Below are 14,251 nucleotides of genomic sequence, written 5' to 3'. Positions count from 1 at the left end.
TTAATTATAAAAGACATGTTGAAAACCCAAATGATACATAAAGAAAAGCTAAATGACCAACAAGCAAGAGCAAGACGCCAGAATCTAAGGATATATAATGTGCCTGAAGGGGAAGAACGCAACTCAATAGAGATATTTTTGGAAAAGTTACTTAGGGAAACACTTGAAATTTCAGAATGTGTTGGTCTTCAGATTGAAAGGGCCCACAGAGCACTAGCACCTAAGCCAGCTGCTACAAACAAACCGAGATCGATTGAGGTTAAATTCTTGCAGAGTTCATTCTGAGAAGAGCTTGAGAAAAGAAGGAGATCTATATTAATAAACAAAGGATTTACTTCAACCATGATTATCCACCTGCCATCCTAAACAACCGGGAAGAATACAGTGAACCAAAACGGGTGCTGCGTGAAAATAAAATTAGATTCCAAACCCCATATCGAGCAAGGCTCTGCGTTTTCTACGAAGATGGGACAAGATTTTACCAAACTAAAACCCCAGGGGATAAAGAACAAGAGATAAACTCTTTCTTAGAAACATTTAATCTCCCCATTATGTCAGACGAACAAAATGATAAACTAATATCCAAAATTACTCCAGTAGAAATACAAAATGCAATAAAAAAACCGAAGACAAATAAATCCCCTGGTAGTGATGGGTTCACCTTGGAATGGTAAAAGGCCTTAAAGAAGAACCTTACCCCATTGCTCTTTCTAACCTTTAACTGGGCACTTAAAAAAACACAGATCCCACCTAATTGGAAAGAGGCCATTATAAGCCTAATACCTAAGGAAGAAAAAGATAGACTGGAATGTGGATCATATAGACCAATCTCCATTCTGAATGTAGATTATCGTATTTATACATTGATACTGTCCAAAAGAATGGAGAATATTCTACCTGTGTTAATATATAGTGATCAAACAGGTTTAATTTATAAACGGCAGACACAGGACAATATCAGATGAACACTACATATTATGGACCACATACAGCGACAAAATGAAAAAGCAATGATAATTAGCCTAGATGCCGAAAAAGCATTTGATTCGGTAAATTGACAATATTATTATAGAGTATTGACAAAATTTCATATAAGTAATTTAATAATCGAAAACATTAAAGCTATTTATGACAAACCAATTGCAAGATTAAAAATTAATGGCCATATGACTGAATCGTTAACACTAGAAAGAGGACTCCGGCAGGGATGTGCCTGGTCTCCCCTCCTCTGTGCCATATTTCTAGAACCAATGTCCCAGCACATTAGACAGGCAAATAGAATCAGTGGTGTCACAATAAAACAAAGATTCCACATGAATTTATTATTTTTACACTTGTTTTTTATTTCCACATTTTTTTCCCAATGTCCATTTTTTTTTAATTCTTCACCCATTAATTTTATTTCCTCCTTTATTTATTTATGCATTTATTTTTACCTTCCTACATTTCTACTTTTCCTAATGCACACATTTACTTTGCCTCACTCCTCTACATTTTTACTTTTCCTCGCGTATTATTCCCTCGAGTGTATGCTGATGAGGTGGGCGTTTCTAACCTCTGTGTCAACCAATCAGCTCTCTGGCTCTGCTCAGTGTCCTTATGTAAACTTGCCCGCTGAATCAAGCTAACTTTGCTACACTAGCTTGGAGTGATTCCGTGATCTTTGGTGGCTGTGGTTGTAAGCGATGTCTTTGGCCAAACAGGAAGTAACAGTCTGTAAAATATTTAGCTTGACTTGGTATAAGGCATGCAGCAAAATAAAGCCTTGCTTGTAGTGTACATGTACATACATATATATACATGTATATGTATGTATAAATATGTTAAAATAATGTTATAATGATGAGGTTTTTGGCTGATTATTCTTACTTGATCATTGATTGATTACATCTAGAAGCATCAGTCAGTGATTATATATTTGTTTCTGTCTGACAGAATCAAAGTCTTTTGCTTTTATTTAATAAATCATCATTTCATGAAATAAACCACTGAAGAAGAAAACAGACTTTACGTTAAAGACCAGAACAAGTATTACATGGTATTAATCTCAATAAACAAATAAAACATGGTGTCTGACCTCAGAGTCTCCAGTCTGCAGTGTGGACTCTCCAGAAATCCACAAAGATCTTTAACAGCAGACGTCATGTTGTTGTCGCTCAGGTCCAGTTGTGTCATATGGGATGGGTTGGACTTCAGGGATGAGGTCAGTGAAGCACAGCTGATCTCTGACATGAAGCAGCTCTTTAACCTGAATAAAGAATAAAGGCTGTGAGGTGAAGCCAACAGGATGCAGGTTAAAACAAACAGAAGCAGAGATTAACTGGGTCACAATGTTTCTTTACATAGAAACTCAAACTAAACTTGAAGTTTGGATCTTTGAAAAGATTGAGTTTAAAATAAAAACAAATGCAGCAAATCTTAATTTCAGCTAATTTCACTTTGAGATATTTTTATAAACATGTTTTACTTTAAATCTCAATTGTTAAATTCTTGTTTTGATATTTTAGATTTTTTTCTTTCAGTTTCAGATTTTCTGTTTTTAGATTCAAATTTTTATTTTCACTTTAAGATTTTGTTTCTGATCTGAGCTGTAGGACGTCAACTGACAGAGGTGTTGAATCCTGAGTGACAGAATAACAGAGGAGGATGAAGGGACTCCCCGTATAGTGCTGCCTTCAGGAAACCTGGGAACTACAATTACTTCTTTCATACTTCCTTTATTCAAAAGACTGGGAGTGAAAACGACCAACAGCAGTGATAAAATTGTGTTATTTTACATGTTTCAGTCAGCACTCGCTACAAATCACAGCATCACAGAGATAAACAAGGATCTGACAATGAAGAAATGAAAGCTGTTTCTAGAAATACTGGGCCAGGTAACCACTAACCTAACACATGTGTAGATGATAAATGGACCTGGTAAAAAGCATTGACATGGACTCATTCACACACACATTCATACAGCATTTCTATGGTTACATCCTATGTGCTTTTTTGCTTTATAACAAACATTTTTTCCCATACAGACACATCGGAAGGCAATGAGGGGTTTAGTGTCTTGCCCAAGGAGAGTTCGACATGGAGTCACAGGAAGCCTGGAATCAAACCAGAGGCTCATCTAATTTCAGCCTCCTTGTCTCCTATCTCCTCTGTCCTGCCTTTAATGATAAAGTAGAAAGGAGGCTCCAGCAGGAGTTATAAGTGAGGATGCAGCAGTGTATCAACACAAAACCAGGACTAAACCAAAGCAGTTAACTAAAGGAAATAAAGGCTAGTTTATTTGTATTTAACATTGCACGTACAAGACAATGTAAGGTGCTCTAAATAAATCACTGAAAGCATTTCATTGTGGTGCAGGAAGCTTTAAAAAGTGCACAAAAAACATTAAAAAGGAATTAAATAAAAACAGAAAAAGCTCAAATTAAATAAAATGCAAGAAAGAAAAGTTGATTACCGGGTGTTTTGATAAAAGGCAGCAAATTACCAAACAGAAGATGTCAAAAGAAAATATAACGAAGAAAAAATAGATCACGACAATGACATGTTGGTCTCTCTGCTGATCAGCAGCTTCAAATCCCATTTAATTATTTACTTCTTATGATTGATATCCTGTGCTATAAACGCTGAATCTGAAATCAGAGAGCTTCAGGGGGGACTTCCGGGTTAGCTGGGAAGATGGCAGCATAGTGAGGGAGCTCTCAACATTCCAAGAAAAGTTCCCCCGAAAGAAAAAAAAAAAAAAAAAACTAATAGTCTGTATCTCTGTGAGTATATAAGGGGGGAGAATATGTCGTCTAAGAATAAAAACAAAAAACACAGCCAGAAAAATGAGAAAAGAGATCCAAAAAACAGTCACGAGGATGCAAGCTCCCGCATGGCTGATGAGGAGAGAGAAGGAATGGAAAGCAGGGAAGAACCGGGGACTTCCGGTTCCGGTTTTTAAACGAGATGGCAGCTTAACAAGCGAGCTCCTCCAAAGAATACAAAAAGATCTTAAAAAGTATCCTGCTGAGGACTAAAAACAGCAAATGACCAGGCTTTAATAAATGGAAATCGCAGGATAATGATGGAGACGAGAGAGAAAAGTAAAAAAAACAACGAAAGAAGTGCCGGAAATCGAAGATGAGCGGACAGCTATGTTAATAGCAAAGATGGTGGAGGAAAGCTGAAAGAAAAATCAAAGGTGAACATGAAGCCAATTCTGCAAGAAATACAGGATTTCAGACATGAAAATAACAAGAAACTGAATGTTATTACAGAAGAAATAAATAAAACGAACCAAAGAATCGCGGAAGCTAAAGGACGCATTTCTAAAGCAGAAGCTAAGCTAGAGACAACGGGGTTAATTATAAAAGACATGTTGAAAACCCAAATGATACATAAAGAAAAGCTAAATGACCAACAAGCAAGAGCAAGACGCCAGAATCTAAGGATATATAATGTGCCTGAAGGGGAAGAACGCAACTCAATAGAGATATTTTTGGAAAAGTTACTTAGGGAAACACTTGAAATTTCAGAATGCGTTGGTCTTCAGATTGAAAGGGCCCACAGAGCACTAGCGCCTAAGCCAGCTGCTACAAACAAACCGAGATCGATTGAGGTTAAATTCTTGCAGAGTTCATTCTGAGAAGAGCTTGAGAAAAGAAGGAGATCTATATTAATAAACAAAGGATTTACTTCAACCATGATTATCCACCTGCCATCCTAAACAACCGGGAAGAATACAGTGAACCAAAACGGGTGCTGCGTGAAAATAAAATTAGATTCCAAACCCCATATCGAGCAAGGCTCTGCGTTTTCTACGAAGATGGGACAAGATTTTACCAAACTAAAACCCCAGGGGATAAAGAACAAGAGATCAACTCTTTCTTAGAAACATTTAATCTCCCCATTATGTCAGACGAACAAAATGATAAACTAATATCCAAAATTACTCCAGTAGAAATACAAAATGCAATAAAAAAACCGAAGACAAATAAATCCCCTGGTAGTGATGGGTTCACCTTGGAATGGTAAAAGGCCTTAAAGAAGAACCTTACCCCATTGCTCTTTCTAACCTTTAACTGGGCACTTAAAAAAAACACAGATCCCACCTAATTGGAAAGAGGCCATTATAAGCCTAATACCTAAGGAAGAAAAAGATAGACTGGAATGTGGATCATATAGACCAATCTCCATTCTGAATGTAGACTATCGTATTTATACATTGATACTGTCCAAAAGAATGGAGAATATTCTACCTGTGTTAATATATAGTGATCAAACAGGTTTAATTTATAAACGGCAGACACAGGACAATATCAGATGAACACTACATATTATGGACCACATACAGCGACATAATGAAAAAGCAATGATAATTAGCCTAGATGCCGAAAAAGCATTTGATTCGGTAAATTGACAATATTATTATAGAGTATTGACAAAATTTCATATAAGTAATTTAATAATCGAAAACATTAAAGCTATTTATGACAAACCAATTGCAAGATTAAAAATTAATGGCCATATGACTGAATCGTTAACACTAGAAAGAGGACTCCGGCAGGGATGTGCCTGGTCTCCCCTCCTCTTTGCCATATTTCTAGAACCAATGTCCCAGCACATTAGACAGGCAAATAGAATCAGTGGTGTCACAATAAAACAAAGATTCCACATGAATTTATTATTTTTACACTTGTTTTTTATTTCCACATTTTTTTCCCAATGTCCATTTTTTTTTAATTCTTCACCCATTAATTTTATTTCCTCCTTTATTTATTTATGCATTTATTTTTACCTTCCTACATTTCTACTTTTCCTAATGCACACATTTACTTTGCCTCACTCCTCTACATTTTTACTTTTCCTCGCGTATTATTCCCTCGAGTGTATGCTGATGAGGTGGGCGTTTCTAACCTCTGTGTCAACCAATCAGCTCTCTGGCTCTGCTCAGTGTCCTTATGTAAACTTGCCCGCTGAATCAAGCTAACTTTGCTACACTAGCTTGGAGTGATTCCGTGATCTTTGGTGGCTGTGGTTGTAAGCGATGTCTTTGGCCAAACAGGAAGTAACAGTCTGTAAAATATTTAGCTTGACTTGGTATAAGGCATGCAGCAAAATAAAGCCTTGCTTGTAGTGTACATGTACATACATATATATACATGTATATGTATGTATAAATATGTTAAAATAATGTTATAATGATGAGGTTTTTGGCTGATTATTCTTACTTGATCATTGATTGATTACGTCTAGAAGCATCAGTCAGTGATTATATATTTGTTTCTGTCTGACAGAATCAAAGTCTTTTGCTTTTATTTAATAAATCATCATTTCATGAACTAAACCACTGAAGAAGAAAACAGACTTTACGTTAAAGACCAGAACAACTATTACATGGTATTAATCTCAATAAACAAATAAAACATGGTGTCTGACCTCAGAGTCTCCAGTCTGCAGTGTGGACTCTCCAGAAATCCACAAAGATCTTTAACAGCAGACGTCATGTTGTTGTCGCTCAGGTCCAGTTGTGTCATATGGGATGGGTTGGACTTCAGGGATGAGGTCAGTGAAGCACAGCTGATCTCTGACATGAAGCAGCTCTTTAAACTGAATAAAGAATAAAGGCTGTGAGGTGAAGCCAACAGGATGCAGGTTAAAACAAACAGAAGCAGAGATTAACTGGGTCACAATGTTTCTTTACATAGAAACTCAAACTAAACTTGAAGTTTGGATCTTTGAAAAGATTGAGTTTAAAATAAAACAAATGCAGCAAATCTTAATTTCAGCTAATTTCACTTTGAGATATTTTTATAAACATGTTTTACTTTAAATCTCAATTGTTAAATTCTTGTTTTGATATTTTAGATTTTTTTCTTTCAGTTTTAGATTTTCTGTTTTTAGATTCAAATTTTAATTTCACTTTAAGATTTTGTTTCTGATCTGAGCTGTAGGACGTCATCTGACAGATGTGTTGAATCCTGAGTGACAGAATAACAGAGGAGGATGAAGGGACTCCCCCTATAATGCTGCCTTCAGGTAACCTGGGAACTACAATGATTACTTTCATACTTCCTTTATTCAAATGACTGGGAGTGAAAACAACTAACACCAGTGATAAAGTTGTGTTATTTTACATGTTTCAGTCAGCACTTGCTACAAATCACAGCATCATAGAGATAAACATGGATCTGACAATGAAGAAATGAAGGCTGCTTCTAGAAATACTGGGCCGAACTTCCGGTGTAGAGACTTATGGAGTAGGACGCGACTCCCCGAGCTCCTGCAGCAACGTTCGTTAATCTTATTACAGGCACACTTTTGCATCCTTCTTCCCGTCGTTTTTGGTGCGTGTTTTTCCCCACCACCTTAATCTCAACCCAGCGCCGACCTGTTTTCATTTAAAATGCCTCCAAAAGCTAAACCAGCTACACAACCACCGCGGCCTACCCCGCTCGCCTCAACCCCGTCTAGTAGTGGCTCCCATTCCTGCCTGGACGGAGCCGTGGGCGGAGGTAGCGACAGCGCCAACCTTCTCCAACCCGATTTCAAGGCCGAACTGCTCTCATCACTCCGCGTCGAGATGGCGGCTATCTTCAAAACCGAGCTTCAGGCGGCCCTGACCGAGAATTTGTCAAACATAAAGACTGAGCTGCGGGCAGTGAAGTCGGAGCTATCTGACAGCATTACCAATATCCAGTCTGATGTGCACACTCTGAAAGGTACCGTTGTTGAAATGGAAACATCACTTTCTTCCTGCACTGACGACATCACCACCTTACGAATTAAAGTGGAGCGCCTGTCAACAGAACTGACAAGATTGGACAATAAATGCGAGGATTTGGAGGCTAGATCTCGGCGCAATAATATTCGATTCGTGGGAATTCCTGAGGACTCTCCCACCGCTGTAACGGCTACAGCCATCTCCTCTCTTCTCAAGGAGGCCTTGAAGCTCGAGAAAGAGCCTCTCGTGGACCGTGCTCATCGTACTCTTCAGCCGAAGCCGAGGCTCGGTGAGCGCCCCCGCCCTATTGTCGCCCGTTTGCACTATCACATGGACTGTGTGGACATACTGCGCCGAGCCAGGGCTCAGCAACGGTTCAAGATTGGAGACGTGACCTTCTCTATCTTCCCTGACTACACTCCGAAGACGGCCCGTTCTCGAGCCGCCTTTAATGATGTCCGACGTCGGCTCCGTGAGATACCAGGGATCCGGTTTGGGCTGCTTTATCCGGCGCGCCTCCGGGTTACACACAACGGTGCAGAGAAGGAGTTCAAAACACCAGAAGAAGCCACCGCATTCATCAGGTCGCTGGACTCGTAAGGGAAATAAGATGCATCACACAACACTGATATAGTGACTCTTTATGGTCAATATTTGCTATCCAGTTCAACTTGGACTTGTTTAGTGCCTTGTTACTACATGTTGCTAGACTTGCAGGGGCTCAAACAGAAGCCTGACTGTTACTATTAGTCTCAAACCCGTAAGCATTTGTTTAAGTTATTCAACTCCTGTGGAGTTAGCACTGGGTTCACCATCGTTTGGGGATGGGGTCGTTGTAAGTGCTATGGGGGGGTGGGTGCTGGGGGATGTGTTCTGGGTTCTTTTGTTTTTTTTTTTTTTGTTTTTTTTTTTTTTTTTCTTTTCTTCTCTCCTCCCCTTCCTTCCCTTGGGGCTCCTCATTCAGTCTAATGCTTTGTCTGAGAATTTAAAAAATGCCCTCAAACCCTAGTTCTTCCGATACTCCACATATCGGGTCTCCTGTAAGATTTTTAAGCTGGAATATTAAAGGCATGGGGAGTCCAATCAAGAGATCCAGAATATTTGCACATTTAAAACGCCTTAAAGCTGACCTAGTGTTCCTACAGGAAACCCACATGAACACCAAAGACCAGGTTAGACTTAAATGTCCTTGGGTTTCGGAGATATTCCACTCAAATTTTAATTCTAAAGCCAGGGGCGTTGCCATTCTAGTTAGTAAGTCAATTCAGTTTTCTCCCTCTACAGTTATATCAGATAAAAATGGGAGATATCTAATTGTTACAGGTACACTATTCCATGTTCCAATTCTACTAGTTAACATATACGCCCCCAATTTTGACGATCCGCATTTTATGAATAAACTTTTTGAATCCCTCCCCTCGTTACATAACAATCTCCTTATAATCGGTGGAGACATGAATTGTGTAATCAATCCCACCTTAGATCGTTCCAACCCTCGAACTTTGACCCCATCATTAATGTCAAGGGCTCTTTCTGATTTCATGTCCAAAAACGGTTGCATTGATCCCTGGAGATTTCATAATCTGGACTCAAAGGAATATTCCTTCTTTTCACAGATCCATCAGTCTTTTTCCAGGATTGATTATTATTTTATTGATTCTAAACTAATTCCTAAAGTAATTTCTGTTAATTACCACCCTATTGTTATTTCTGACCATGCCCCCCTTTCTCTAGATATTGAGTTTTCCTCGCAACCCCGCTATTCAACACCCTGGAGGTTTAATACCTTACTCCTCTCAGATAATAAATTCAATATATTCATTTCATCTAAAATTGATGACTATATTGCTATAAACAAAAATGACACAAACCCAATCTCATACTCATTGCTCTGGGAATCGCTGAAAGCTTATCTTCGGGGTCAAATAATCTCATACTCGGCTCATTTGAGCAAGGCCCGTAATGCCAGATTGCAAGAACTCTCCATTAATATTACTAAATTAGACCAACAACTTGCTATCTGTTCTTCTCCCAATTTACTTAAACAACGTGTTGAACTACAGACTGAATTTGATCTTATCACCACCAATGACGCAGAGCGACTCCTCTTACGTTCACGCGCTACATATTATGAACACGGCGACAAGGCAAGCCGGCTTCTTGCTCATCAGTTACGTCGCCAGGCAGCCTCCCGCACGATTCTCCAGGTTAAAGACTCTTTGGGTATACTGCATAAAGATCCCGCGGGCATTAACTCTGTTTTTTACTCATTCTATTCCTCTTTATATAAATCCGAGTCTCCACCCGATACTACTGAAATGCACTCGTTTCTGGATAACCTTGATTTTCCTGTAATAAACTCAGACTCTGCTAAAGAACTCGACTCGCCATTAACGGTGGAAGAAATTATCCTTGCTATGAGAAATATGCAAAATAACAAAGCTCCTGGACCAGACGGATTCCCAGTTGAGTTTTTTAAAAAGTTTCAAGATAAACTGGCCCCACTACTGCATGCTGTATATAGAGAATCCCTACAACACGGTACTCTCCCCCCTACGTTACGACAAGCCTCCATACGTCTCCTCCTAAAAAAAAGATAAAGATCCGGTCCTCTGCAGTTCCTACAGGCCTCTTTCGCTGATAAATGTAGACGCTAAAATCCTTGCGAAAGTTTTGGCCTACCGCCTAGAAAATATTGTACCAACTATTATTTCACCAGAGCAAACTGGATTTGTAAAGGGGCGTCAGTTGTTCTTTAATGTCCGTACCCTTTTAAATATTATTTACACTAGAACTAATACAGCAACACCTGAAGTAGTGATCTCGTTTGATGCCGAAAAAGCATTCGACAGGGTCGAAGTGAATTACTTATTTACTGTATTAAAGAAATTTGGGCTGGGCAACGAGTTCATATCATGGGTTCGTCTCCTCTACACATCTCCACAAGGTACTATCACCACCAATAACAATCAATCCAGTTTTCTCACCCTTGCCCGTGGCACCAGACAGGGCTGTCCTTTATCTCCCCTGCTTTTTGCGCTAGCTATAGAGCCCTTGTCAATCTTTCTGAGGTCCTCTTCCATTTTCACCGGGATTTCACGATTGGGCACAGAATTTAAATTGTCTCTTTATGCTGACGATTTATTGCTGTATGTTTCAGATCCTGCCTGTTCAGTCCCAACAATTTTATCCACCTTTCAGAGATTCGGATCTTTCTCAGGTTATAAAATAAATGTCTCTAAAACTGAATGTTACCCTGTGAACGCCTCAGCAACACAGCTCAAACAATCTGACTACCCTTTTAAAGTTACCCTGTCTGGCTTTAAGTATCTTGGGATCAATGTAACCAGAACATTAAACTCTCTTTTTTCTGCTAATTTTCTGCCTTTAATGTCTAAAATGAAATCTGACCTACATAGATGGGGAGGCTTACCTCTCTCGTTAATTGGAAGAATTAATGCAATTAAAATGAATGTCTTGCCCAAATTTCTATTTCTGTTCCACTGTCTCCCTCTTTTTCTCCCAAAGCAGTTCTTTAAAACAATTGACCAGATTATTTCTCATTTTTTATGGCGTGGGAAGCCACCCAGGATTCGCAAATCCATACTTCAAAGATGTAAATTCAATGGTGGATTGTCGCTTCCAAATTTTCAATTGTACTACTGGGCAGCACATATTCACAAGGTTTTATTTTGGTTCAAATCAGTGGATCTTCCATGGTGCGAACTAGAGGCGCAGTCATGTGATTTACCCTCTCTAACTGCTATGCTTACCTCTTCCATTCCATCCAACCTCTCTGGCTTTACGATTAACCAAGTGGTTCACTCCACACTAAGAATTTGGTATCAATTCAGGAGGCACTTTAAATTTAAATCAACATCTATCTTAGCTCCTTTATTGAGAAATCCTTTATTCCAACCTGCCTTCACGGATTCAACCTTCCTTGCATGGCATAATAAAGGCCTGAAATGTTTTAAAGATCTTTACAAGGATGGGATTTTTCGCAGCTTTACAGATCTCTCAAGAGAATTTCATCTCCCACCCTCCCATCTCTTTCGTTACTTCCAGATTAGACACTGCGTTAAGGCCTTGTTTCCAGCTTTTCCTTCTTCACCATCAAGTCCACAGTGGGAAGAACTTCTATACCTTGACCCTTCTCAGAAGTCACTTATCTCCAAAGTTTATAATGAAATCCTGTCTTTTGATTGTTCACCTGTTTCCAATGTCAAGACTGCTTGGGAACAAGAATTGGGTCTACATCTGGAACATGATTGGTGGAACTCTGCTCTTAAGAAAATTTACACTAGCTCAGCCTGCGCCAGTCTCACACTTATACAGTTTAAGGTATTGTTTAGAGTCCATTTTTCTAAAACTCGATTGTCACAAATCTATCCCAGTATTACAGATAATTGTGACAAATGCCATACTTCACCTTGCAACTTAACTCATATGTTTTATTCCTGTTCAGTACTCTCTCGCTTTTGGCAGAATTATTTTGATACCATCTCAAAAGTACTTTCAATCACCATAAAAATTTCTCCCCATGTCGCTATATTTGGATTCCCAGAAGACCATAACCGGTTTACCTCTAATCAACTAGATATTTTAGCCTTTACTTCCCTACTGGCAAGACGCCATCTTCTTCTTCACTGGAAGTCAACTAAAGCTCCTTCCAGCACTCAATGGCTTAGTGACACCATGTCTTTTCTAAAGCTGGAGAAGATCGGATGTTCTCTAAAAGGGAATTCTGATAAATTTTATAAGAAGTGGTGTTTCTTTTTAACATTCTTCCGTTCTCTGCAGACTATGCCCCCTGACTGATGGACCCCCGCCCCCCCCCCCCTCCTTCCTTGTCGTTTTTTTTTTTTTTTTTTTTTTTTTTATTTTTGTTTTTTTCTGCGGTGTTCTATCTTGAGCACTGGTTGTTCGGTGCCTGACCCATGTTCTTGTTAGGCCCCAAATATAAATGGAAAGGGAAAAAAAAAAAAAAAAAAAAAAAAAAAAAAAAAACATCCTAGGAGGTGGACTGTAATTTCTGCTTTTTATTCATTATGACTCACTGTATTTTCACTGTTTCAACATGTTTACATTCCCAGCTACGATGTAGATGTGTGATACCCAATGTAATTTGCATTTTGTCGTTGTGCTTCTGTTCTAATGTGTCTTAACCTCCTAATAAAAATATGAAACAAAAAAAAAAGAAATACTGGGCCAGGTAACCACTAACCTAACACAGGTGTAGATGATAAATGGACCTGGTAAAAAGCATTGACATGGACTCATTCACACACACATTCATACAGCATTTCTATGGTTACATCCTATGTGCTTTTTTGCTTTATAACAAACATTTTTTCCCATACAGACACATCGGAAGGCAATGAGGGGTTTAGTGTCTTGCCCAAGGAGAGTTCGACATGGAGTCACAGGAAGCCTGGAATCAAACCAGAGGCTCATCTAATTTCAGCCTCCTTGTCTCCTATCTCCTCTGTCCTGCCTTTAATGATAAAGTAGAAAGGAGGCTCCAGCAGGAGTTATAAGTGAGGATGCAGCAGTGTATCAACACAAAACCAGGACTAAACCAAAGCAGTTAACTAAAGGAAATAAAGGCTTGTTTATTTGTATTTAACATTTCACGTACAAGACAATGTAAGGTGCTCTAAATAAATCACTGAAAGCATTTCATTGTGGTGCAGGAAGCTTTAAAAAGTGCATAAAAAACATTAAAAAGGAATTAAATAAAAACAGAAAAAGCTCAAATTAAATAAAATGCAAGAAAGAAAAGTTGATTACCGGGTGTTTTGATAAAAGGCAGCAAATTACCAAACAGAAGATGTCAAAAGAAAATATAACGAAGAAAAAAATAGATCACGACAATGACATGTTGGTCTCTCTGCTGATCAGCAGCTTCAAATCCCATTTAATTATTTACTTCTTATGATTGATATCCTGTGCTATAAATGCTGAATCTGAAATCAGAGAGCTTCAGGGGGGACTTCCGGGTTAGCTGGGAAGATGGCAGCATAGTGAGGGAGCTCTCAACATTCCAAGAAAAGTTACCCCGAAAGAAAAAAACAAAAACAAAAACTAATAGTCTGTATCTCTGTGAGTATATAAGGGGGGAAAATATGTCGTCTAAGAATAAAAACAAAAAACACAGCCAGAAAAATGAGAAAAGAGATCCAAAAAACAGTCACGAGGATGCAAGCTCCCGCATGGCTGATGAGGAGAGAGAAGGAATGGAAAGCAGGGAAGAACCGGGGACTTCCGGTTCCGGTTTTTAAACGAGATGGCAGCTTAACAAGCGAGCTCCTCCAAAGAATACAAAAAGATCTTAAAAAGTATCCTGCTGAGGACTAAAAACAGCAAATGACCAGGCTTTAATAAATGGAAATTGCAGGATAATGATGGAGACGAGAGAGAAAAGTAAAAAAAACAACGAAAGAAGTGCCGGAAATCGAAGATGAGCGGACAGCTATGTTAATAGCAAAGATGGTGGAGGAAAGCTGAAAGAAAAATCAAAGGTGAACATGAAGCCAATTCTGC

The 14,251-nt window shown here is 38.8% G+C and overlaps 2 protein-coding genes across 50 annotated transcripts in view; one reads left to right on the top strand and one right to left on the bottom strand.

Annotated features, from left to right (window-relative positions):
• The window catches only part of LOC121628724 (NACHT, LRR and PYD domains-containing protein 12-like), a 2,607,341-nt gene that overhangs the window by 833,999 nt on the left and 1,759,091 nt on the right, over positions 1-14,251 (top strand). The window lies entirely within an intron of this gene.
• LOC121628726 (NACHT, LRR and PYD domains-containing protein 14-like) overlaps positions 1-14,251 on the bottom strand; it is an 829,387-nt gene that overhangs the window by 422,700 nt on the left and 392,436 nt on the right. For 41 of the 49 annotated variants that reach the window (XR_006008227.1, XR_006008225.1, XR_006008224.1 and 38 more), the window contains 2 exons: positions 6,421-6,591; positions 2,078-2,248 (listed from right to left, as the gene is read on the bottom strand). The exons of the other annotated variants lie outside the window; for them this stretch is intronic. Coding sequence is in view for 34 of the 41 variants with exons in the window: in XM_041967993.1 (XP_041823927.1) it covers positions 2,078-2,248; positions 6,421-6,591 (342 nt within the window). In the remaining 7 variants the exon portion in view is untranslated. The remainder of the gene's footprint in view (positions 1-2,077; positions 2,249-6,420; positions 6,592-14,251) is intronic. 49 annotated transcript variants of the gene reach the window in all.

This window comes from Melanotaenia boesemani, chromosome 18 (genome assembly GCF_017639745.1).
Source record: "Melanotaenia boesemani isolate fMelBoe1 chromosome 18, fMelBoe1.pri, whole genome shotgun sequence".
Lineage (NCBI taxonomy): Eukaryota > Metazoa > Chordata > Actinopteri > Atheriniformes > Melanotaeniidae > Melanotaenia > Melanotaenia boesemani.
The sequence above is the reverse complement of the archived record's forward strand: the minus strand, read 5'-3'. Positions and strand labels throughout refer to the sequence as shown.